Source organism: Poecilia reticulata, chromosome 9 (assembly GCF_904066995.2).
Source record: "Poecilia reticulata chromosome 9, P_reticulata-male-v2, whole genome shotgun sequence".
Classification (NCBI taxonomy): Eukaryota; Metazoa; Chordata; class Actinopteri; order Cyprinodontiformes; family Poeciliidae; genus Poecilia; species Poecilia reticulata.
The window spans coordinates 34,554,275-34,580,784 of record NC_088838.1 but is presented as its reverse complement, the minus strand read 5'-3'; the positions used below and the strand labels follow the sequence as shown (position 1 = coordinate 34,580,784).

The 26,510-nt window shown below is 39.5% G+C and overlaps 1 protein-coding gene and 1 long non-coding RNA gene across 3 annotated transcripts; one reads left to right on the top strand and one right to left on the bottom strand.

Moving 5' to 3' along the window:
- Nucleotides 1-1,056: 1,056 nt before the first annotated feature.
- Nucleotides 1,057-22,859, bottom strand: LOC103470808 (GTPase IMAP family member 8-like). Of its 2 annotated transcripts, none has more exons than XM_017306582.2 (6): nt 22,687-22,859; nt 20,763-20,807; nt 20,541-20,591; nt 16,003-16,620; nt 4,229-5,434; nt 1,057-4,145 (listed from the first exon to the last, which is right to left on the bottom strand). In XM_017306582.2, the coding sequence occupies exons 2-6, from the start codon at nt 20,785-20,787 to the stop codon at nt 2,683-2,685; spliced, it is 3,363 nt and encodes a 1,120-aa protein (XP_017162071.2). In that variant the 5' UTR covers nt 20,788-20,807; nt 22,687-22,859; the 3' UTR covers nt 1,057-2,682. The 2 variants fall into 2 exon arrangements, with proteins under 2 accessions (XP_017162071.2, XP_081467116.1); XM_081610990.1 differs by having other exon boundaries at nt 4,229-5,431.
- On the top strand, nt 18,574-19,388 carry LOC145552998 (uncharacterized). The gene is made up of 4 exons (XR_014089169.1): nt 18,574-18,739; nt 18,834-18,891; nt 18,993-19,222; nt 19,277-19,388. It is a non-coding gene; the product is annotated as an uncharacterized LOC145552998 (long non-coding RNA).
- Nucleotides 22,860-26,510: the final 3,651 nt, after the last annotated feature.

Here is a 26,510-nt window from a genome sequence, read left to right as displayed (position 1 = left end):
AAAACAACATAAAGAAAATCATTTCAATGGGAATTTCATTGTATTTTACAGCATCCTGGCTGATGAAGCATTGTTCTTTGAGTGACTTTGTAACTAGATGGATGGGAAAATTTGTGATTTGTGGCTCTTTTGACTTCAGTAGTGGAAACTTGTCAAGAACTACCTTTGCATGGTTTACAGTAAGAGTCAATCTTATGAGGTTCATGAAATGATGTCTCAAACCAGGGCTTCACATAATCTAAGAAGCTTCGCGTCAGATGTAATGATTTTCAGCCAGCTCAGCCATTAACTTTTCTATATTTTCTATTCTCATCCTCACTGCAAGAACTGTTCATCTGTGTTGCCTGGTCTAACCTATTCACCTCTGACTGGTGGCTGCAGGACAGCAATGTGCATCAATACATGGACCGTGGCCAATTGGGGGCTAATTCATATCTCTGATTGGCTTAGAACACAATATGGGCCTAATATGTGTCTTGTTGAACCTCAGGGATAGTTTCATTGTCAGGACACTGTAGATTTTCTTTCCTCTCCTCTAAAGATTGGTTACAGAGTGCAACCTCAGATTTTCTTCAGGCACTTTTCAGAAATGAGGTGGACAACCTGTCCTTGTTGTATCTACTGCCTGCTTAATGTCAGTGAGCTATCTTCTGGACTTACCAGTAAAACCTAAAATTCAGTAAATCATAGCTAAACTCACCCAATGATATCACTCCATTTTCTTTCACCCTAAACAGGAAGGATGGTGGTGCCTCTGTAGTGAGGCATTTCAGGCAAGAGCCGGGGTCACCTGGACAGGTCGCCAGTCAACACAGAGACACACAGGACACACAACCATGCACACTCACACTCACACCTAGGGGCAATTTGGAGAGGCCAATTAACCTGACAGTCATGTTTCTGGACTGTGGGAGGAAACCGGAGTACCTGGAGAAAACCCACCATGCACAGGGAGAACATGCAAACTCCATGCAGAAAGACCGGGAATCGAACCCAGAACCTTCTTGCTGCAAGATAAGAAATCAATCATTCAATCAATCAAAATCAGGGCCAATGTTTCTGATCTTTGTATTTATTTATTTATTGTCTCTCAACAGTTTCATTTTTATAGTTATTGTTAAAACATCATGAACATTACATGCTGTTTGTAAATAACCAGCAACCAGCAAACTAAGCAGAAAGATCGGTTAATAAAAAAATTACTCTTTTTAATAAAGATTTTAAACATTGTACCAGTCTTACACCTAAATGGGAGATAAACAACTCCTAAACCACATGAATGCAGAGAACGAGCCAAACAAGTTTGGTTATATCTATACTAGAATTTCAGAAATCACCAGTGAAAAATACATTGAAAATATAATCCTAACAAAATCTGTACAAGCCTTTGATCACTTTCTGATTTTATAGGGAAAAAAGTAAAAAGAAGATCAACAACTGATGGCAAAATCAACACAGACATGTATACATTGGGTCCCTAAAATACAAATTTAATTTACTCTAACAGTCAGTTTGAATTTTATAAAAATCTGTTGTGATGAACTGATACATAATACAGAGAAGAACTAAAGTCTGAGATGCACGCCTATTTATTTTATTATACATTGTTTCTGTTACATTGGTCCAGAGTACAACACAATACGTTTTCTGCATCATCAGCTAAAACCCCACATTACTAATTTTAGGCCTATTAAGTAAGAAGAAATAATTTTTTACACTTTAAAATGTTATAATGCATGAGACAACTTTGGTTATATAATCAATCAATCAATCAAATTTTATTTGTATAGCACATTTCAGCAGTAAGGCATTTCAAAGTGCTTTACATAATTAAAATAAAAATATAAACAGTGAGAAAGAAAGATTTTGAAAAAAATTAAAAAAGATAAAAACATTAAAAACATCGATCCACGTGAAGACTTGCCCTTATGGGGTCTCCTCGAACATAGTTTTATTCTCAAACCTAAGACATTAAAACCCTAATTTAGCCATAATCAACTCTAAACATGTGGGTTTTAAGTTGAGATTTAAAGGCTCTCAGTGTTTCAGCTGTTTTACAGTTTTCTGGAAGTTTGTTCAAAATTTGTGGTGCGTAGAAACTGAATGCTGCTTCTCCCAGTTTGGTTCTCGATAATGCAGTATATACACCTACTGCAGTACTTTCTTGTACTTTTTCAAAGAAAGTACACACTTTATGTCCTTTGTCAATCGGCCCTGAGTCTCATGGTTATGCACCATCACTCATGGTTATGAGTGGCACACACTCACTATTACATTTTCATGTTGACAGTTTCTTCTTCCAAACTGCTGGAAGAGTTTCACATCCTGGAGAATACTTTAATTCACATTCTCCAGGGTGTGAATTAAAGTATAAGAACTCAATAGAATAGATACCATGCAGGTCTAACTGATCAATCTTTGGTACCATGAACGTTTGTCTGTTTAGGTTGTAGAAATGAATATTTTAACTCAGTGGTTCTTAACCTGGGTTCGGTCGAACCCCAGGGGTTCGGCGGAGCTTCTGCTGCGGAGATAAAGACACACTTGTGTAAAGACGTGATGACGCCCCGCTTTGCCATCACTTGCAACTGGGGGGTTTGGTATCTCAAAAAAGGTTAAGAACCACTGTTTTGACTGAAATGTACACAGAATAAATGTCCAGTTTAGATCAATCAATCCTCCTTATAAAATGCAACAAGATGATTTAGTTTCAGTTTTTATAAAATCAACTTCTGTAAGAAGTTTCTCTAGCAGTTCACTGATTTCACTTTCATGAATTTTTTGCAGTTCTTCTTTTTCTGCTTCTGTTTCCTTGAGCTTTAACTCTTCTTCCTGTCTTATTAGTAAATCTTTGATTGTTGTCAGATTCTCTGTCTTCTTAGAAACACAGTTCACTAATTTATTAATTTCTGTCTGATATTGTTTCCTCTTTTCAGTTTCTTTGTATGTTTCCAGTGCCTTCAACAGGTCGTATTTCTCATCTTTGTCCTTCATTTGCTCCTGATGTTCTTTCTTCTGATCTTCAAACTTCTTTTTATATTTCTCCTTGAATTCGTTGGACCTGACAGCTTCTTCTCTCGCTTTCTCTTCATATTCCTTTTGAAGATTCTCCAGTTTTTCCTCTAAAATATTTCGTTGTTTTTCCTCCTCTTCTCTTCTGCTCTGTTCCTCCTTCTTTCTTTCCTCTTCATATCTTTCATGCTCTTTCTTGTACTGCTCTTCAAGTTCTCTCAGTTTTCTTTGTTGCTCCTGTTTTCTCTTCTCCTCTTCTTCTTTTTGTTTTGTTTCTTCTAATTCCCTTTCCTTTAGCTCTTTCTCTTTCTCTTTATCAATATTTTCTTTCATTTCCTTCAGTTTTCTTTCTGCCTCCTGTTTTAGTTTTTCTTCTTCTTCTTCCATTTTCCTTTTCATTTTTTGCATTTCTTCATCATATTTTCTCCTAAGTTCTTTCCTCTCTCTCTCCATCTCTTCTTCTTTCTCCTTCAGGATTCTCTTCATTTCTTTCTGTATAGCAGCTTCAGCCTCCTGCAGCATCTCGTTGGTGTAGCAGCTTCCTCCATTGTTCTTCACCATGGTGTCGATCTTTCTGATCAGCTCTCTCACCTGAGATCGATCCTGTTTTTTACTGTTAATAAATACATGGTATCTTCCTCCACAGTCAGAGATCAGCTTCTCAAAGAAATCTTTATCTTTTTCTATGTATTCTTCAATCGTTTGCTCATCATTTTCCAGTGTATCTCCATAGGTGAAAAGTATGATGGTGAACTTTTCAGCACCTTTCCCAAAGCCTTGCTTTATTAGTTTTACTGTTTCCTTCTCCTCTGGTGTGATTCTGCCGATCCGTATCACCAGCAGGAAAACATGCGGACCTGGAGCCAGGAGACTCATACATTTCAAAGTCTCTTCATTCACTTCTTCGTGGCTCAAACTGTCATCAAACAGACCAGGTGTGTCGACCACAGCAACATGATGGCCGTCCACCTCACACTCTTCTTTCCAACAAAGTTTTGTGACTGATTTGGGGTTGAGCTCGGCTTTGAAGGCTTTGCGTCCCAGAATCGTGTTTCCAGACGAGCTCTTTCCACAACCGGTCTTTCCAAGTAGGACAATCCTTAGAGACTTGGAGCTCTGATCTGATTCAGCACCTGTAATATCAAGAAAATTCTGTTACTGCAGCATTGAACTGGTCATTTAGTCTGAAATATGATGCTTTATATCCAGAACTTACTCAGATCCATCTCTGCTTGTTTGAATTTCTTTATTTCAGCCTCTAGTTTGGTGATGTGTTGACTTTGTTGTATGTTTTTCTTGATTTGCGCTTTTAAAAATGTCTCTGATGTGTAAACATCTGGTCTATTCTTGTCAACAATTGTACTTTCTACCCTCAGAATCAGTTCTTTGATCTGCCGTCTGTCTCTGATGTTGAGAATAATATGTCTTCCTCCACAGATCTGGAGGAAATCCTGGATGTCTCTGTCTCTGTGTACAAAGTTAACAACAGCTGGATGTTTAGGATCTGAGTCTGTAGTGAAGAGGATGATGGTGAAGTCATTGACTCTGGAGCTGAATGTGTCCTGGATGGTGTGTAACTCTCCCTTGTCTTCATCAGTGAGGGGACCCACAGGTAGGACCAGGATGAAGGCGTGGACACCCTCAGGGTCACAGAGGGAGACACACCTGAAGGATTCCTCCATCACTTCCTGCTGAGCTTTTCCATCCAAGGCAGGCAGCTCCACCAGAGAAACCCAACGTCCAAACGCCTCTCCCTGGTTTCTGACACACTCTGAAGGAAGATCTGGCTGACCTAGAATGACCTTGGCTGCTGCCGTCTTCCCTGCTCCTCTCCTCCCAAACAGAACCAGGTTCAGTGAAGGTTTCATCTCTTTAGGTTGGGATTTGCTGGAGTCTTTTGAGAATGTGAGAAATGTTTCTCTATTTATATCCACAATGTTCTGGATCTTCTGCATTAACACTTTATGATCCTCTTTAAACATAATGTAGTGTCTTCCACCACATTCTTCCAGCAGTTCATTAACAGAGGGATTAATTTCTTCATCATGAGTTAATACAATCATGGCATGTTTGAAACCATCTTGATGAAACAAACTCAAGACAAACTTCAGTGTTTTCCTGTCCTTCTCAGTGAAATCTGAAGGTTTAACTAACAGCAGCAGAACATTTGGTCCAGGAAGGCAAAGAGTCACACAGCTCTTTATTTCTTCTATTAAAGCTTCGACTGAGAGACTGAAGATGTCAGGAGCTTTTACAACCTTCACTGGTTTTCCTCTCCATTTCCCATGAGCGAACTCACGGTGCTTGAAGGGGTTGAGTTTGTAAAATATGTTTTGGCTTTGCTTTTTATTCAAGATGGCGGTACAGAGGGATTTCTTCTTGTCCTCACTTTTTCCCAACATCACAATCCTGAGTTCATCTGCTAAAAAATGAACAAGTCATTATTTAGCTCCAGAAATCAGAATAAACACTTTTAAAACACAAAATGTTGTGCCCTGCTTAGAGTTTATATTTTCTAAACACCTTTGAGGACCAAATGTATTCATACAAATAACTGATTATAAATCATTATAATGCAAATGTTTTTTTTTCTATTAAGTTCTTTTTATCTATTTCCACTTGCTCAAAATGTTGGCATGTTTTGTCTGCACTGAAATGACAACATTTTCTGATCTGAATTAACAACCAGAACCACAGACAATAAGCAAGTCAGCGATACCTTTCAGTTTATGTAAAATCCTCTTGGAGATCCAGAGCAGAGATTCATGCTTATCACAGTTTTGCTGATCTACCTCGTCGGTAGATGAAGAAGGTACAATAATACAAATGTACTCTGATGTGTTGTCCTGCCTTTATACTTATTTTTATCAAACCAAGTTAATTATGATTTGGAGCAAACTTGTGCTATTATCCTTCAACAATCCTATTCAGAGATAATTGACTATAGTTGACTTTAGAAATTCAGTATAAATGTAGATTAATTTTATATCTAACTATTTAAATTAGTGACATTAACCATATAATTACATACATTTTTAGTTAAAGAATGTATGTGCTTTGTAATACATGAAATTATAAAATAATGAAAACAGAATTTGTGAAATTAATTAAAATAACTTACAGAGCTGCATATTTATTTTAATACTCTGAATTTTGTTCGAATTAAAATACTAGATAGGAAATTTTAAAGTTTTATAGCTCACTAATGGCACACAAACAAATGTATTTTTGATATCAATATGATTTCCCCAAGTTATTACAGAGTTTCGCAACAATTTAAATTCAGTTAATTTTAACATTCTTGTGCACAAAGTATTGTATTTCTATTTGTTGAGGTATAAAACCTAACTTAGCCACTGAAGTTGAAGTTTAATTGGCAAGACTCAAGTTGTCAGTTAAACAGAAACACAGAATTTTTAGAGCCATCCATCCATTTTCTTCCGCTTATCCGGGTCGGGTCGCGGGGGCAGCAGCTTCAGAAGGGAGGCCCAGACTTCCCTCTCCAGCCTCTTCCAGCTCCTCCAGGAACCCCAAGGCGTTCCCAGGCCAGCTGAGAGACATAGTGCCTCCAGCGTGTCCTGGGTCTCCCCTCCTGCCGGTGGGACGTGTCACCTCACCAGGGAGGCGTCCAGGAGGCATCCTGACCAGATGCCCGAGCCTCAACTGGCTCCTCTGGACGTGGAGGAGCAGCGGCTCTACTCTGAGTCCCTCCCGGATGACCGAGCTTCTCTCTCTAAGGGAGAGCCCAGCCACCCTGCGGAGGAGGAAACCCATTTCGGCCGCTTGTACCCGTGATCTCGTTCTTTCGGTCATGACCCAAAGCTCATGACCATAGATGAGGGTGGGAACGTAGATCGACCGGTAAATCGAGAGCTTCGCTTTTTGGCTCAGCTCTCTCTTCACCACGACGGACCGGTACAGCGCCCGCTTCACGGCAGACGCTGCCCCAATCCGCCTGTCGATCTCCCTTCTTCCCTCATTCATGAACAAGATCCCCAGATACTTAAACTCCTCCACTTGAGGCAGGACGACCTTTTCCGGCTCAAGACCATGGCCTCGGATTTGGAGGCACTGAGCCTCATCCCGGCCACTTCACACTCTGCTGCGAACCGCTCCAGTGAGAGCTGCAGATCACGATCTGATGAAGCCAACAGGACCACATCATCCGCAAAAAGCAGAGATGTGATCCTAAGGCCACCAAAACGGATCCCCTCAACACCTCGGCTGGTCAGAGATTCTGTCCATAAAAGTAATGAACAGAATCGGTGACAAAGGGCAGCCTTGGCGGAGTCCAACTCTCACCGGAAACGAGCCTGACTTCCTGCCGGCAATGCGGACCAGACTCTGACACCGGTCATACAGGGACCTGACAGCCCGTATCAAAGGGCCCGGTACCCCATACTCCCAGAGAACCCCCACAAGGCCCCCCGAGGGACACAGTCGAACGCCTTCTCCAAGTCCACAAAACACATGTAGACTGGTTGGGCGAACTCCCAGAACCCTCCAGGACCCGCTGAGGGTGTAGAGCTGGTCCAGTGTTCCACGACCAGGACGAAAACCACACTGCTTGTCCCTCCTGCTCATCTCGTCCATCTGAATTTATTTTGATTTTGTGACGGTAAATGTAAAGAAATTATCAAGGCATGCTTCTGACCTTTTATACAAGATGATTTTAACTTTTAGTATCTGCATGTTTTTCAGTATTATAGCACATAGCAAAAAGCAGGCGCCAAATCTTGTCTGTGGTGACAGATTGTGATAAAAGGTGAAAAATAACAAAAAATTAAACACTGTTTAGTTAAAATTTAAGATTATTTTTATTTTTGGTGACTAAGGCATTCCTATTTGTGAATTAGGGCGTTGTTTTCTAAATTCCGTCCTCATGAAATACAGTTTATGTCGGCACAGGAGATGATTAAACCGATTTATGGTAAGTTACAAATGCTCAGAGATTACATTGATGATATATTTGGTGAATTATTTACCAGGACGTCACAGCTCTCATTCTGTCAAACTCACTTTTTGTTCTGGGTCTTTAACTTTAACTACGATTTACATTATTTATTTAACAACTTTAACTACAATCTTACTCAGTGAGTTCTATAAAGGTCGGTAGAATGCAAGCTAAATAAAACTAGCATCTAAACTAGCGGTTCTCAACATGTGCAGTACCACCCCCCGGGGGGCGTTCAGAGGACGGCAGGGGGCGCTGGCGGACATTTTTACAAAAGGGGGGCGCTGGGATGCCTTTGGGGGGCGTTTGGTCGAAGGAAAACTTTACATCTTAAATGCACAACAATGTCTGTTTAGACTTTGAGCAAGTTGGTAAAACTGTATTGTGTAACATTAAACCATGCTTGGCTGCAACTGTATCGATGGCAGCTCTTCTTCTATTCAGTGTTTGTTAGCCTCTGTTAGCTTCTTGGCGCAGCGCCGTTCTGCTACTGGTAGCTAAAATCACGATACCCTCACTGTGTATCCCTCTGAAAAATGAACCCATTTAAATAAAGAAATAAAGAAATCCCTCGATGGTGATACCTCGATAGAGAGCGTTCATTTTATAGCGTTAACACGGTGCTGTAAGTGGTCCGGTATGAAGCGGGGGTAATGGAACAACACAGCACTTTTAAATTTCAATAATCAGAATGCAGAAATTGTTTCAGTTGTTTTAAAAGGTTTATGTCAGTCTGCCTTTTCCCCATCGATACGCTTCCCGACCGCCCTGCACCTTAGGGAGTTAAAAAAACGACGCGCACATTGCGCAAAACTCTGAAACAGGAGAAGTGGGACATAAAACGGAGCGACGAACTAGATGTGAATTATGGCATAAAAACAGAGAATCTGATGCTGAACAGTGAAAAATCAACACATGATGTGAAACACATGACGATTAGGCGGCGCAGCAGGTGATGAGTGAAGATTACTGATGGTCAATAAACGATAAAATAAATGTAGCAACAGGAAAGAAACTAAAGTGGACATAGCAATAAACCAAGAGAGGATAATACTAATCAAAGGAAACTAAATGGAAATGAATGAAGAACAAAATGCAAGAATAAACTAAGAAACTAAAGTAAATACAGAGGAATAAACTGGTATGGCAAGACCTTTCGAGCAATAATTAATACAGAGGATCGTATGGCAAGAATAAACAGACAATATTTCCAGATAAAAGGTAAAATAATATTGTTGAAGTGCCATGGGTTTGTGAGACCACATCTAGTACTGAGAATAAATATATCTTACAGACCTTAACAGTAAAGAACTGATCACTTATTTATGTTTTTAATTAGATTTGATATATTTATTTCTTCAATATTATTTTTTATGTCAGTGTTAATGTCATGAGGCTGATGACTCCATGACACTTTCAATTTGACTCATTAGGATTTGATTAGGAACCAGATTTGTTCTTTGTAATTTCTGTCCAGTAAAACTATTAATCTATAATCAATAGACAGGTCTATACAAAGATATAATCCATGTTTCTGGCTCATATTTGTATGGCATTAAAAGGACCTGGAACTTTAGTTTTTCCACTGAAAGCTCTGGTTTGCACAATAAATGCCATGTGGGTGAAGTTTTATGGATGATACTCTGATGTCCCATTCTCCTGAAGGCAGCACAGAGCTGCACCACCAGAAACTCACAGAAACACTGAAGAGAAGAAGAGCTATGATTAATGTAGTTACAGTTCTATCCATGTTTTAATGCTGCAGCTCAGTCGTTTGCAAATAGTTCAAAGTTTAAACTGGCATGTTGAACATCTTTAATCTGGTCATTTTGTGGAAGATTTAACAGCTAGAAAATGGAAAAGAACAAGAATATTGATCCACTCTGGCTGGCTGCTGTTAGGCCTACAGATTTTAACTTGAATGTTCATTGCATTTTTTGTAAAAATAATTGTGAAAATAATTGTAAAAATAATTTCTATTCTATTCCCGTGTCTATTCCCTGACACGATGCCTCCTGGACGCCTCCCTGGTGAGGTGTTCCGGGCACGTCCCACCGGCAGGAGGCCTCGGGGAAGACCCAGGACACGCTGGAGGGACGATGTCTCTTGGCTGGCCTGGGAACGCCTTGGGATTCCTCCGGAGGAGCTGGAAGAAGTGGCTGGGGAGAGGGAAGTCTGGGCCTCCCTTCTGAAGCTGCTGCCCCCGCGACCCGACCCCGGATAAGCGGAAGAAAATGGATGGATGGATGGATGGATGGATGGATGGATGGATTTCTATTCCCATGACTTTTTTGTTCTCTGGGAAATTATTTTTGATGATAAATATAGAAACAAGCATAAAAATCAAAACATCTACAATAGTGATAGTAATATTAATGATAAAATAATATTCAGTGCAAAGTAGCCTACAAATTCTTTGGTGGGGGGCGGTGAGGGACCTGGATAAAGGCTGGGGGGTCGCTGGCACAAAAAGATTCAGAAACTCTGTTCTAAAGCAAATTCTGCTCTGACCCTGTATTATGTGTTAAACCCGCTCATCTCTGCGCAGATTTAATTCAATGCTGCTAATGTGGCTTTAGTAGCTCTTTCATTTCACTTCGTGTCTGTTGAGTTTTTAACAAGGGGACACAGAAACTATTTTGGTTGGTCGAGTTTCTGGACGAGTTTGTCAGATGTGCGGTGGCCGCGCGCATTAACTCTGTCTGGCTAAGTGGGCAAAACATTTGATACGGGTTGGTGCTTAGTGCAAATGGAGAAATAATACTAGTAATAATAATATAAAATCAGCGTGATGCGAGACTGCTAGGAGAGCGCGAAAGCTCCTCACCGGGTTAAACCTGCACGATGAGTGATTAGCACTGGGTCGTTAACCACTAACGCACCGGCTAACCGGGTATGTTGAGATGTAAACGCCGCATAATGTTTTGTTCACAAATATACATCATTCTCACCTCAACGCTCCTCTGAAAGCGCGACTACAACCCAGATAGCACACAATGTTAAATCAACGTTGAAAAATATACTGCTCAAAAAAATAAAGGGAACACTCAAATAACATATCCTAGATCTGAATGAATGAAATATTCTCATTGAATACTTTGTTCTGTACAAAGTTGAATGTGCTGACAGCAGGTGAAATTGATTGTCAATCAGTGTTGCTTCCTAAGTGGACAGTTTGATTTCACAGAAGTTTGATTTACTTGGAGTTATATTGTGTTGTTTAAGTGTTCCATTTATTCTTTTGAGCTGTGTAGTTAGAATAATTGATTTTTGGTTGAAGTCGACAAATGATGGTGGATCAATCATCAAACAATCATCCACATCTAGCCAACTAACTAACGTTGAAACTGTGTCATTGAATCAATGTTGTTTTGTGGTTAAAATCTAATGACTTAAATCCGTTTGTCTGATCAACATCTCATCAATGTTGAATCAATGTCAGCTGCTTTGCCGCACCCCTTCCCCTCCTCTCCTCCTCATCAGAGCTCTGGGTCAGAGCATTTTATTACTGAGCGGGTTATCATGTTTTAAATTAAGCACTGTAGAGGGTAGTCGGTGCTGATTCCTTTCTGTACATTTTCTTACTTGTTCATAACAATTCTCACTGACTGTTTGCGTGGCATATATTGGCACAAAAACATCTACAACTTACTACAAGGAGTGGAACGGTCCACCCCCACCATTTACATGAGTGGGATGGCCCAACCACACAGCTGCTTTGCTGTTGGCTTGTTGGCAAAAGATGTTAATTCAATGTCGAGGTAACAAGCAATTCAATTATGTTTATCCAACTGAATTTATTAAATTTATCCAACTTAATTTATTAAGTGTAACCAATTCAATATATTATAATATCCAACTCAATTTGTTAATTTATTTTTAACAAAGTTATTAAGTATGTTTATGATAACAGATTTAAGTCAGTCTTACTCAAATCATTTAGTTTACTTCAAAAATGGTAAATAAACTTAGATAGCACTTTTCCAGTCATTTTGACCACTGAAAGTGCTTTACATTAGAGTTACATTAAAACATTTATTTAATGCACAGATCAGTTGGGGTTAAGAGGGAGCTGGAATTGAACCGTCATCCTTCCAACCACAAGACAACTGCTCTACCCACAGAGCCACAGTGGCTAAGTAGGGAATCTGTCTCTGGTTAGCTTGAGTCATTGTGTCAGACGAGGGATACAAAGGTATCGAACTTAATTATTTAAAGTAAAGTCAAAGTGAATCCAGTGTGTTTCAGCTCTGGTCCTCCAAGCCCTGCAAGTTTTAGGCATTTCCCTAATTCGGCAAACATTATTTTAATTGATGTCTGATTAACGAGGTTTTGCTGAAATGAAAACACGCAGGTTAGTTCGCCTTGAGGACAAGGTTTGGGGAAGAACTCGTGATCTAAATGTTCAGTCAATGTAAGCTGTTTTCACACCCCTCTACACACACCCCTTTCCCCCCACCACCCACCCCTGACCTGGGCCCATCTACCCCTCAATCTCCTCCCCCTTTCCACTGTCCTCCCCTCCTCCTTGGCTCTGGGTGAAACAATATTAATTTTAGGTGAGGGTTTTGAATTTTCACATTTTATTTTGTTAAAGATTTTTTTGGATCTAGTGGCCTTTATTTGATAGTTAATTGACAAGAAAGGGGGTAATGAGAAAAGGGGGAAGACATGCAGCAAGGGTTGCCAAGGCCGGGAATCGAACCTGCGACAGCTGCGTCAGGGACTGGGGCGGAGGTGGGCAACTCCAGGCCTCGAGGGTCTCCTGCAACTTTTAGATGTGTCTCTACTTCAACACACTTGAGTCAAATAATAACGTTCTTAGCAGGAATCTGGAGAACCTGCCTGCACTGAGGAGGTGATTCAGCTGTTGGATCCAGGTGTGTTCTACCAGGGAGACATCTAAGAGCTGCAGGACACCGGCCCTCGAGGACCAGGATTAGCCCACCCCTAAGGCCATGTGTGCAATCTGTGCAGTTTGTTGCACCCCTCATCACCTTCTCATCTCCCCCTACTCCCTCCCAAAGCTCCCCACACCCACTTGCTCCTCCCAGCCTTCCCCTCTTCACCCCCTCTCATCCCTTCTTCCCTCCCCCCATCCTTGAGCTCTGGGTCAGAACATTTTATCACTAAGTGGGGGTTAATCATGTTTCGAATAACGCACTACATGTTGAGAACAGTGGGTTGTGATTCCTTTATGTACATTTTCTTACTTGTCTGTAAATATTATTAATGACTGTGCATAATGTGTTGACACAAAAACATCTACAAGTCTCTACTAGGAGTTGTACAGTCCGACTCCCCTTTGTACACCAGTGGTTTGTCCCAACCAAACAGCCACTTTGCTGCTGGTTTGTTTGCAACTGGATTCTGAATTGAATTCTCCTCTGAGCAGTTTTATGGTAAGTTTTTCAATATTACTTTGATCTTAAATGTGTTTATTGAAAAATAAGGGCATTGTTTTGTGCCCATAGTAATCCTAGTTATTTTGGGGCAAAACAGATATTTTTAATAATTAGATCATATCTCATTTTGTATTATTTTCATCCTGCCCACCGCTCCAGGCCTAAGTATGAAATCCTGTGAGATTTGAGTTTTTAAAATAGGGCGGGGCCTATTGTTTGGTCTAGGAGAGCATGTGGTGGACAAGGAAGTGTAAGGCTGGCTGCTCCAGGTAGGCTTTAAATTGTTGTGATAGTAATCACTTGTTTTTAACTTTTTATTATGAGCTTAGGGACGTGCTTAGATGTGTCTCTGTTCCAGAACAACTGAGTTAGATGATTGCATGACCGTCTGCAGCCATCAAGAAGTGGAGAAGGTTGTTAATCATCCACAGATTAAATCCAGGTGAGGCAGAAAGGAAACACTTAAAACATGTAAGGCAGGTGAAACACTGAACTAAACCTGCTAATGACTGATTCAGTCTGTTGATTCTTGGATTGGTAACTGGTTAAACTGAACTGGTCTATTATTACTGGTGTGGGATCTTTATCAGCACGTGGACATTTTGTAATGAATTTAATAAACTTATTTGGAAATATTTGTAGTTGATTGAAGATTAAACCAGCTATTTGATGGAAGTTTATTCTGTATAAATTATAATTTTTTCCAATTACAGTATAAATCACCTTTTGCTCTATTTATCTGTCTCTGGTGTGTTAAATAAACCCTGATCCTCCCTGAGTTTTATCTTTAGGTTTTCTGATAAACAGCCTTTATTTTAAATATTGATTCCCTCATTTTAACATGAGTGCAGCATCATAAATCCTACACTAGACTGCGGCTTCATAGGTAAATGTAGTTGTATGTGTAGTGTTCAGAAACAGTAAAAAAAAAAAAAAAATACAATGAATACACCCCTATTTTTTTTCAAACAGAATTGGTCTCGTCTTTTGTTTTCTTTTTCTTTATTATTATTATTTTTATTGTTCATAGATGTATTTGTCATGCGTCTTCTTGCTAGTGGGGGCGCTGTGGGTCTCACAGGGAGAACGAGTCTCCTGGCTCTGGGCATGCGCGGCTCAGAATAAACGAGCTCTTGCCAGAGAAACATTGCTACGACTCGCTTCCTGTGTGATCCACAGATCTGGTTGCACAGGATTCATCTGCCTGTGCAGCACTTGATACTGGCTCCAGATTCCCCTAGGTCTGGTGCCGGTAACATATGCATAAACATTAAGATAAAAAGTAACTCAACAGTGAATGTACATGGGGAACTATATGGTTTGTATTTGTTCTCAGACCTGTAACCAGTTCACTGTTTAATATTTCAATGACTTTCAGAACTTTTCAAATGTTTATCATATTTCTAATCGGCACCTTCCTCACTTTATTTTTGTGTTTTTCAGCCGTTGCTCTGCAGTTTGACCAAAAGCTGACTCTTGAGGACTGCAGTAAAACCGTCAAGTGGCTTCATTACACGCCAGAATGAGAGGAAAACATCACAAGGAATCAAAGTGATTCCAACCAGAGTGAAACTGGGGTTACCACAACTTGTACCGTTTCCCTGGTTCATACAGTACAAAGCTTAACCTCATGGACTCTGTTCTTCTGTGGACAATAGACTGTTATTCTGACAGTCAAAAAGGAGTCAAATATGTTTAAAGATCTGTTCCTCTTTTCTTAAATAAAATGTTATATCAAACCTATGTTGTCATTTTTAAACTTTTGTACATGGTTTACCCAGGATCTGCCAATAATATAGTGTTTAACACCAGTGAAGAAACTTTTAGTGGTATGTTATGTAAACCTATCAGACCTAAAAATGTACATAAATCCTGAGCTTTCATTCAATATGAAATCAACCCAAATCTGCATGTAGATCCACATTCAGATGAAGATTGAATCAACATTGATTCCTGACTGATTCAATGTAAAATCAATACCAATATGCATGCAGATCCACAGTCAAATGATGGTTGGATCAACATTGATATGTCAGTAATGGTTGAAACCCTAACGTTGATTCAACATACAAGTCACCGACCGCTTTCAATGTTTCAATGTCAGCGTTCAACGTTGATTCAATGTTGTTTCAGTCATTCTGTGCTATCTGGGAAGTTATTCCTGCGGTTCACGTGAAGCTGCGAAACCAGAGCTAACGCGGTGGGTTTAAACTCTTACCTTAATCAATAACTCCTCATAACTGATCACAATTCCTTACAGGGAGCTGATGTAAATATCCATACAGTTCAGCCTGTGTCCATTTCGAATGAAAGGAGGTAAACTTAATCCAGCTATGACAGCACGCTGCCGGCTTTAAATGCATAAACTATAAACACATCTTCTATAACCATATATTTTAGGAATAAATCTGCTCCGGAAGTGAAGCCCTAAAACAAAAAACAAAAAAAAGAAAAAGGAAAAATCAAGAAAGGCTTAGCCTGGCGGTGGCACTAGTAAAGCATGGCGGGCCGCCAGGCCTATAATACACTGGGGGAAACCCTGTTATGGAAACAAATCAAACGACTTCATTAAAAACTAAAAATAAATGTTCTCATTAAGTCTTAATAAATGACTGAATCTCCATTACTTACCGTTCTCTATTGTAGGACTAGAAATCAGACGGACTTTCTCTTTCCTGACATCTTCAGTTAGTTTTTGTGCTGCATCCTTGAACACATCACAGCTCAGATATCCATTGTTTTCTTTTACTATTTGACCTAAACGTGTTAACAGCTCAGCACGATCAATATTCTTCAGCTGCAAGTGTCTGTACTGACATTTAACAACCATGTCCTTTAAGAGTAGATCAGGTGAATCATCGTCTCTCTCCTCTCTAGGTGTGGAAATCAGAACCATTGAATGATCAAATGATTGATCACTCAGACGTGTCAGGAACCTGCAGAGCCTCGATTTCTGTTCTTCAGTGAAATCATCAGGCTGCAGAACCAGCAGGATCACATGAGGTCCAGGATCAGAGAGGATCACACAGCTTTCCACATGATCACTGAGTTCATCTTCAGACAGGCTGGAACGCAGGAGGTCTGGGGTGTTGATGATGGTTATTGATTTATCCTCAAACTCTCCACTGAATTTCTCACACTGGTCTGGTGCTTTATCTCTGATTATCTTTGTTTCTTTCAGGATGAAATTCCCCAGTGATCTCCTCTCTGACCAGCTGTTCCCCAGCAGAATAATACGGAGCTCTGAGACTGACAAAAACACAGAAAGAATAAAGAATGAATAATCTGTAAGAGTTTCATGACTGCAGTGTTAGTAGCTGATTATACGTGGACCATAAATGAACAAAACCAAATAAGCATCAACAAAGCTTGTTAATAATTTAAATAGGAAGCTTTGTGGTAAAGCAGAAACTCCATATATGGAGGCTGAGTTGTCCAGGATTCTACGCTGTGTGTTCTGATGTTTGAGAATGAGGGCCATTAGTGGCACATAAAATATAATGAAATATATAAATTCTCAGTAGATTCTATTTCCTGTATCTGAGTTTCTTTATCACGCCTCTATTGTAATCTTATTTCATTCTGATATTGAGTTTTTTTCTGGCTTGTTTGTATACTTTCCTGATTTCTGTTTGTTCATTTCCATGTGATCTTGTTAATCATTCAGTTTCCTTCAGTTCTTAGATTCTTGCTTCTCAGTTTCACAGAATAATTTAATCACCAACCTGCAGGCATGTGCAGAGGGGGGAGCTGGAGGTGCTTGAGCACCTGCCCTTTTTGCTCCTTTCCCCCATGTGCCCTTTTAGTCAATTTTTATTTTTTGTATTATTTCCTAAGCCCTCTTCTGACACATAAAAACATGAGCTAAAATTCTTTGCTTTTTTGTACAACATAATAAGCCTGTCACCTCCATATACGGAGGTGACATTGACCTTTTGCCCGTGATGCATGACGCAGTTCCCTCTCGCGGAGTGAGGTAAGGCGGCTAACTGGAGCTCAACGTAGCGAATGTTCCAGATTACAGAACAGTTTTTGGTGAATAAAGTGGAGTAACTTGCTGCTTGTCAGATGACGGAAAACGTTGAAGTATCGTTTCTGCTTCAGCTCGGAGTCGCGGTTTAAGCAAAGAGGTAATGAAATACAACAGACACTGACAGGCCTCTGCGTCTGCCTTTCTCTGAAGAACTACTGAGGGGAGGAGACAGACTGGTGAGGTAAAGCTGTTCTTATCTATCGATTCAGTATTTTTATCATACAGACATTAGGCTGTTGTTGTCGTGCTATTAGCTAGCTGCACACATCAGAAATCTTTTGTTGAGATTTTAGTCCCTGTTCAAGACGTCATGTGAGAATCACAAGCAAAACTTTGAGTCACAAACAAAACCTTAGAATAGCAAGAAAATATTTCTGACAAGCGCAAATAAGTTTGTTTTGCAAAAAAGAAAGTTAACTTCATAAGTTTTTAAGCAAAACTCAATAAGCTTTTCTCATGGTGACATACATTAACAATTCAATTTGGCTTTTGTTTTTTTGTTTTTTTCTGCAGTTCCAGTTAAAGTTTGCTGCAGCTCTGCTGTCCTGAATGGAGCGTCTTCATCTCCACTGCAGCAAACAGGCAGATCTTTTTATAGATTACAGTCACTAAAAGGTTACATTGAGCCCTTGTTTATATATTTAATAGTGTAATTATGTAAAGACTAAATATGTCTGGTGGTCCAGCTCTGATTTACATATCTTGCTAAATTGCGGGTTTAAAAATTGCAAAACTTTCCTACAACAAAATAGACCTGCAGAAAGAAATTACTAATAAAATATCTTACATAGGCATAGTTGTATGCTCTATATGGAGATGTTTGTTAGCTTTGATTGTATATGTCACATTGTTTATTAAACTCTGAAAGCTGAGTGGCTTTGTTAATATTCTGTCCTATATGCGGTTAGATGGGCCCTTTTTTGTTGTTGAGCACCTGCCCCTTTAGTGGTCTCTGCATGGGCCTGCCAACCTGGTTCCTACTAAACTCACTGATCTGTTCAGCTGGGGATCAGACCCATCGTATACATCAGTCAAGCTAAGTGAAGTCTACAATCAGTGAATGACATAATATAAATCTATATATATATATATATATATATATATATATATAAAATAAAAAATTGATATATAATAAAATAACCTGGATGGAGTAAGAGGCAGAAGAAAAAACATTATTTAAAGGCTTTTGTCAAAAACCAGGGTTTTTTTTCCCCCTCTACCTCCAGAGGCCGCTTGTGGGCCGGCCCCTGGAGAAGTGCGGTGGCAACCCCGTGGACACACCTGTGTAAGGGGTGGATGGCCGACTCTTCAGTGCCTGAGTGTTAGCCTTATATGGTAACCACTCAACCCGAGAATAATCCTCATTGTGTTGTTTTTTCGTCGAGATTTTCCGTCTGAGTAATTATCCCCGATGCTTCCTCTTCACCAGGTTTCTCCAGTGATCCTCTGAGGGTGCTAGCGAATGCTGAAGGCGTCTAGATTCCTCCGTGAGCTCTCCTTGTGACGCATGAGGTCGTACCTATTGGTTGCCCGAATCCTCGAAGCTCAAACCTCCTGGTCGGTTGTGGTCCTCCTCGTGACGCCACAGGTATTACTTGTCGGTTGCCCGGCTTCGGAGATCCCGGTGACGTCTGGACCCTGTCGGCCTCCCGCCTCCTCCACCATGGCCCAAACTTCCCTGTCCGCCCTCCAGCTCCAGCTCCACCGCCCCCATCCCGATCCTCGCCACTCTCCTCTGGATCCCGCACTACCCTCACCGTTCAAGAGAAGCCTCCTCTGATTCACCCATTCAGCCGTTGAGCCAGACATCAGCTCCAAGTAAGCTCCGCTACTATTCTTGTATTTTCCCACTAACCTCTCTCTCGTTGACAGAGGACCTGATCTAACCTTCTCCCCGGAACACAATTCCATCACTTACTATCGTTTCAATAAACCACCTTTTACTGATTTCATTGCTCTGCTGCGTGTGTTCTTGCATGTGGGTAAAAAAACTGGTACCCATCATGACAGTTTTAGTTATTGCAATAAATTAGATGAACGTTTTGATGTTGGGAATGCAAGAACACAATCTCTCCAGTTAGCCTAGCATGTACTATAACAAACAAGGCTTTTGGAAATTATAAATTATAACACATTAAAGAAGGTTTCAGATAAACATTTTGGTGCCAAGTCATAAAGAGTTTTGAGTCAGTTACATGCTAAAAGGCCTTAACTCTAGAAAATCTTTGCAACAGTTGCATGAGGCCCTAGAGCTGTACCTACAGCAGCATAATGTCTTTTTTCTAAACAAATAGGCAATAAGAACTACAGCCAGCATGCTGCAAGGATTTGTATAAGAGAAAAAACAGGAATGAAAAAGGGGATATTAATGTCTGGACACATGAGGGGTGCACAAACCAGCAAGAATAAAGTGACTGAGCCTCAAAGTCTCCTGCTTGGTGTGTGTTGGCATTTGAAGCAACTTAGGGACTTAAGATGAAAATTAACATTTTTTGTGGAGTGTTTATGCTTAAATTTTAATTTTGAACACTTTTATCACTACAAGCTACTAAGCTTACTGACACAATATCCATCAGTTTGCAGGAGCAGTAAGTGGTTGTGTTGAATCTAACTGTAATCAAAGGCGGTCTATCGATAATAAGCTTAGTTTATGTTCCAACTGTGGTCAGTGTTAGCCTTGCCATTGCTTTCCTGTGAAATTCCACTGGAAAACAGTTCTGACTTTCAGCCCGGTCTGGGCTTTCTCCCCTTGAATCGGATGGTGTCTGGTCAGTTTTTGACCAAATCAATGGTCAGAAAGAGAAGCTATGAACAATGATGCCAATTTTCTGCTCTGTTTTAGAGTTGTAGTCTGCCTGCAGATTTATCAATGGAAGCAGAGGAAGTGGACGAAGCCGTTCAGTCTGTTAACTTTGTGCCACTTTTTGAACCACCAGACCGTCTGGGACAATGTTCTGGTTTTTGGGCTTTTTATTCCACATAAGCTGACTGGATTCAACATGTGGACTTTGAAATAATATGCAGTCGTGTAAACAAGCCACTAAAGAGAATCACTGGTGAGTCACCTGTAGCAATAATAAATTTTATAAGAGGCTCCTAAAATCTGCTTTTATGACTAATTTACTTTCCAACTCACAGTCTGGTCTTATTTTCTCCGGGCTCCTGCTGCGATTCTCGACATCAGCTTCTGCAAAAAGAATACAGCAAAGTTTAGGAAGTTATAATCAAACTATTTCCATTGATCCAATAAACATTTAAAAACACCACAAATAAACAAAACTAAATATACTTTATTTGTGTTAAATGTACATGTACTGAAACAATATGGTATTTACATCATACTGAGAAGTAGTCTTACCAGATTCACCGTCTGCAGATGCCATTTCATGCAGGAGTAATTATTCTGTAAGAAAAAAAGAGATTTTATCCATTTCTTTGCTATTATATATAAAACCTTTGTCCACAAAAATGTTTGTATTATTGCACTTTAAAACTGTGAAATGTTTTGTAAATGTTGAAAAAATGTGTAAATGTAAAAAAAACCCATAAATATTAAACCTAATGACAGATCTGAAGTCATTAGGTTTCAGATCAATAGTTTTCAGTAAAACTGAAAATTGTAATTACAATGAGCTGTATTACACTTGCAAATTGATTTTAGATTTTCAATGTGTTTAATTATTACGTCACAGTGGACAGAGTGAGACGATGTTCACTGGGATGAGACTATTTAACTATGTAAAAAAGAAACAAAGTCAACAACATGCAGTAGCTGTAACATTCAGGCTGAACATGTGTGAGGAAAATATACATTATATACATACAATGTACTATTAATATAAAAGAGGATCATGTTTATTTTAGTGTCTCTGTTTTCACATTCATTACTTTGTAAGACCCATTTATCCAACAAACACTATATTGTGAGGGTGCGCTGCTCCATATGGGGCCTAAACCCCATTTACTGTTAGGACAAAGATGTGAATTAAGTTTATGTCAGGTTTAAGATAAGGTTTGGGGTTAGGCTATATATAAGTGGAGCCATTTTCAGAATATTTACCTTTTCTCGTTCTTTTTTTTTTTTCCAGTTCTCTACTAGTTAGGTTTAGGTATGGTGATGTGAATTAAGTTTTGGCTCAGGTTAGGAATAAAACCAGCCCCTTGTCTTGTACTATTTGCTTCGTCCAGACATGTAGACCCTCAGCAGTTGAGAAACAATTTCTTCCTGGAGGTGTGGACTCTGTTGAAGTTTTAAATTTTACCCAATTGCTACCATTTAACCGTGGCATATGTAATTTTGACACATTTTGACACTATGAAGCTCACAAAAGTTGCCTTTGATGTAAATAACCAATTTCTGCTGCAAAGAAAGAAGTACTGATCTAAACGAGGTCGCTGTTAATGTTAAATCAATACTTGGAAGCTTGGCCAACACAGACCGTGTGACAAAGGGCGTCTGCCTCGGGAAAATAACCACAATGCCCATAAACCAAAGGTTTCAACATATAAAACATTTTTCCCAGCATTAAGTCAGGATGTCTGAACGTTTCTCTTTCCTGAATAAAGTATCCTGCTGTGATGCATTTAAAAATAAAGTTTAAAATGTTTGGCATGTCAGTCATATATTTAACATTTTGTTTAGTGGAACATGAACATCTGGCAGTTACAGCTGGTTTAGTTTTCACAAGATGGCAGTGGAATCAGCGCCTTTGGAAAAGGGTTTAGGATGTTGTTGATTTCTTAACGGAGGGTTGTGTGTCTTTACTACAGTTAAATAAAAATTATAGTTTGCAGACTTTTGTTTACCAAAGTTGCATGAAATTGTTTTAGCTGAGTTTATTTTGTTCCTATTTAAACACATTTTGTGTGAGAAACTGCTGAAAACTCAGGCCACACCTTTGATGAACAATGAAAGCCTTCAGTGTTTCCTGAGGTGAAAAGTACAATAACTGGGACACTCAGTCATAAGTTTTCTTCTTCTGTTTAATCGTCTGACCATAAAATTGCAGCTGTTTCGGCTCATTAGTGTGAAATAAAGGAAAGCACCTTCTTGGCACAGAGACAAATTTAGGCTTTTACTGCATGTGAAAAAAATCACTTCTGTTATTTTAACTTCCGTGTCAGTAAATCGCCGCATGGAGACAATTTTTCAAAAATAATTGTGATTCTTCATGTTGATTAATTTCTACAGGTCAGTGCGCCTCAGATTAAAGAGAAAAAAGAAAAAAAAACATTTCAGCAATTTTAAGTAATCTAAAAAAAAAAGGAAAAAAGAGACTTACCTGTGCTTGATTAAGAAATGATGTCTAAATGATTTCAGTTCAATATCTGTCTGAGTATTACAATGAATTCAAAAAATGAAACACAAAACTATGATTTATATTAATTTAATTTATCTGCAGTGTGAGCTCTATTTCCTGTTGCTGCACCACAGAGAGAGTGAAAACGAAAGAGTTTGACAACGAGGGAAAAACTGGTGGGGGAGGGTCACGGCTTTCTGAAGACGAGAACACCTACACACACACACACACACACACACACACACACACACACACACACACACACACACAAGTAGGGACATGATTATAATCAGTAACAGGGAGGTAAAGCTACTTCAAGCAGAGTAAACGTTTATGAATCTCATCACTTCTGTTTATCCTCCATACATTTAGAAATCTGAAAAAGAAACAAAGATTTGACTAAATGATAAACAGACATGTGAGGCCACAGCTCCACCTGCTGGAGACCAACAGAAAAACAAGTGTGTCTTGTAAATAGATGCCTGAGCATTTTGTACCTCTGGCTGCCAGGAAGACCACAAATGTCTTCCTGGCAGCTTTTACAACCGCATATGCACGTTTGAAGCTTTATAAATACCTTCAACAACTCGGTGAACATGTTCTGTACTTTGACACGACAGTGTGATCTACATAGTGCCACCAGGTGGCGCTGTGTTACAAACAGGCAATTACCTTGGAGGTCTGTCAGACAAATTGGAAGGTGACTCAGTTCTAGAATTTGTCTAGGCCAAAAACCTATGCTTACCAGACCAGAAATTTGAAGGTCATTTTGAAAGCTAAAGGTGTAACTCAGGCTGTAGCATCCAGTCAGACTGTCAACTTTGACAGTATTGTGAATCTTGATGGAAACAGCACAGGCAAGTTGCAGACTCCCCAGCAAACCATCAGAAAAAGTAAAGCTGTCTTCAGTCATTCTCAAAGACTTTCAGAGTAGAGTATGAGAAACGCAGACTCTTGGCTGATGGAAAAACCCTCCCTTTTGGGTACTAAAAGGCAGAGACACACACACACGCACACACACACACACACACACACACACACACACACGCACGCACGCGCACGCACGCACGCACGCACGCACACACGCACACACACACACACACACACACAAAAATAAAATAAAATGTCTCAAATTATGGATTTACAAGAGGTGAAAAACTTGCAGTTTCCTTTTCATGTCTAATTGTTTGTCCCAGCGGTTCTGGGAAAACACATTTTGTAATCATTGTTCTTGAAAATTGTATGTCTACTATGACTGAAAAACCAGAAAATGTGTACATTTTTGCTTCTATGCAAACTTTGCATATGGAGCTGAAAAAAAACTAAAATTAAAAACTCGTCCAAGGTCTGCCAGATGATTTTATAAATGACAGTACTCTCTTTCCTCCAGATGTCACCTCTCTCTTAGTTATAATTGAAGACTTGATTTTTAATGCTGCTGAACATCCGGATGTAGTAAAGGTTTTTATACAGTATTGGCATCATAAAAGAATCAGTGCCAGATCAGTGCCGTTTGGCACTCAGACCCAGAACCTTTTCCTTAAAGGTAAACACACCAGAACAATCAGTCTGAACTGCACCTACTATGTGCTCTTCAAAAATCCAAGGGATAAATTGCAAATCAGTATTTTAGCTCAAATGTATCCCAGTAAAAAAATCTTACTGTCTGGAAAGCTTTCGAGATGCCACCAGTTCCGTACGGATACATAATTGTCGATTTGACACCAGACTGCCCAGATGAATACAGGTTACGCACCGGACTACTTCCAGGCCAGTTCACCACTATTTATTTGCCACAGAAGAAGAAAAGCTACTGATGCTTTGCAATGTCTGCACAAATAAAACACAATGCCGATTTTCTTAAGGCTCTCTCTCAATCCAGCCCTAAACAAAGGAAGGATTTCCTGAAAACCTGCTCTGCAGACTTTATTCAAACCCTGTGTGAAGTGGCATTGAATGTCCTTAAAGGCAACATCCACCTTTCCACTTCACATTTCAAGGCCTTGAAGAGACAGAAAAAGAGCATTAGACTGCTGGCGGATAAAAAAGTTGGAATAAAACGGAAAAGAAAAATCCTGTCCTCTCAGAGTGGAGGTTTCCTGCCATTAATGGCTTCGGTTGTTCCCATTCTTGGTGAAATTTTGTCTGGCGTAATTAGAAAATAAAACATGGCACAAAAAATGTACCTGATTTCTCCTGACCAACTCAATCAACATCTGAATCAATCAAAAAACACGACAATAAGAGACAATGCAGAATGGAACCTGGATCAAGAAATGAAGCTGATTTTAGACCATCCCAAATTGTCCTCTTATGAAAAGATTAAAAAATATGATGCACTTTTACAGTGCTATTTGACTTTAATGAAGCAAGGCCAGGCCGAAGAAGAATCGGTAACATTTTCACTCCGAAAGCTGGCCACAGATGAGTCAGCAGAAACACAGCAAGCAGAGAGTCAGCAGCCTGAGGCCTCAGGGCCACAAGCTGCTGCAAGTCAAGATAAAGTGTCAGAGGTATTGATCGACATGCCAAAACAAACACACAGGAATGCAGGGTATATATTAACAAAACTGAGTCAAAATAGTGACGGATGGACACCAAAAGGTGAATTTCTGTATAAAGGCAGTGTCATCCGTGGCTCACACACCTTAGATTTAGTGAAACATCTATTGCTTCCATTTAAAAACAAAGCCTAGCCACACCACCTATGGGTTGGACAAGTTTTCTAGATTCTTTAAGGGAAATAAATATTCCCTCATCTTTTGTGAAAAACCCAACTGCAGTAAGAGAAACTACAAATACACGGGGAGACTTCTGCTTCTGAAAAGAGTCCACTTTCTGATCTTTTCGAGGAAAATAAAAAGAAAAAAAGAGATTATATTTTGTCTCCCAGCTGGACAACAACTGATGGTGATGATGGAAAACAGGCAGGCCACTAAGGAAAATAAGACATCCTCCAAAATGGATCACATTTTCCCCATAGCAGAAGAACAAGGAGAACAAAGACACACACACAAAAAATGACATGACATTGTGATTGTTCAATAATATGTTTTATTGATCAAACAATTTTCTTTGTTTCTGTCATTCTCACAAACAAGCAAAATAAAAGGCAAAAATGAGAATAATAATCATTGTTTTTTGTAATAGGGGGAAAATACCAAACATTTATTTTTTAATTCCATACATTTCTTTAAACATCTGCAAAGAACAAGCTGAGTCAATGAAAACACACAGACTGTCACCGGTGATACATTTCTGATATTTTTTGACAAAATTATAAACCATCTTATCATTTTTATCCACATCATCATCAGATAAAATCTGCTCCAAGCTCATACCACAGTCACTGTGGGCTACAGGAAACACACAATGCTGTCTACAAACCATAGATTCCATGCTCTGAAGTTGACGAGTGTGGAATTCTATGTGAGAAGCTCGGGCCTTCAGAAAATTCAAGATGTAATATAAAAATTCAGAGCTGAAACCATAGGGATCAAAGAAAACTGCCCTGTCATGTCTTTGCAGTGCAATGGCTAACCAATGTTGTCCAGGAAGATTTGATGGATCCGTATTGACAATCAGGAATTTTGGTCTTGGAAAGGTGAGAGGTAAATATGAGAGATGGTCACAAGGAAAACCCCACCAAATGCATTGCCCAGCAGGTGATCCAGTAATATTTCAATTTCCTGGTTGTTCTATGTTTTTTGAGAGAGAAAAAAATATATATACACTGCTCAAAAAAATAAATGAAACACTTAAACAACACAATATAACTCCAAGTAAATCAAACTTCTGTGAAATCA

Coding starts and splice junctions, on each gene's coding strand:
- LOC103470808 (XM_017306582.2), bottom strand. CDS start 20,787: ATGGCATCTGCAGACGGTGAATCTG. Junction 20,592..20,762: donor ATCTGCAGACGGTGAATCTG/GTAAGACTACTT, acceptor TTCTTTTTGCAG/AAGCTGATGTCGAGAATCGC. Junction 16,621..20,540: donor GGAGAAAATAAGACCAGACT/GTGAGTTGGAAA, acceptor TGTTTTTGTCAG/TCTCAGAGCTCCGTATTATT.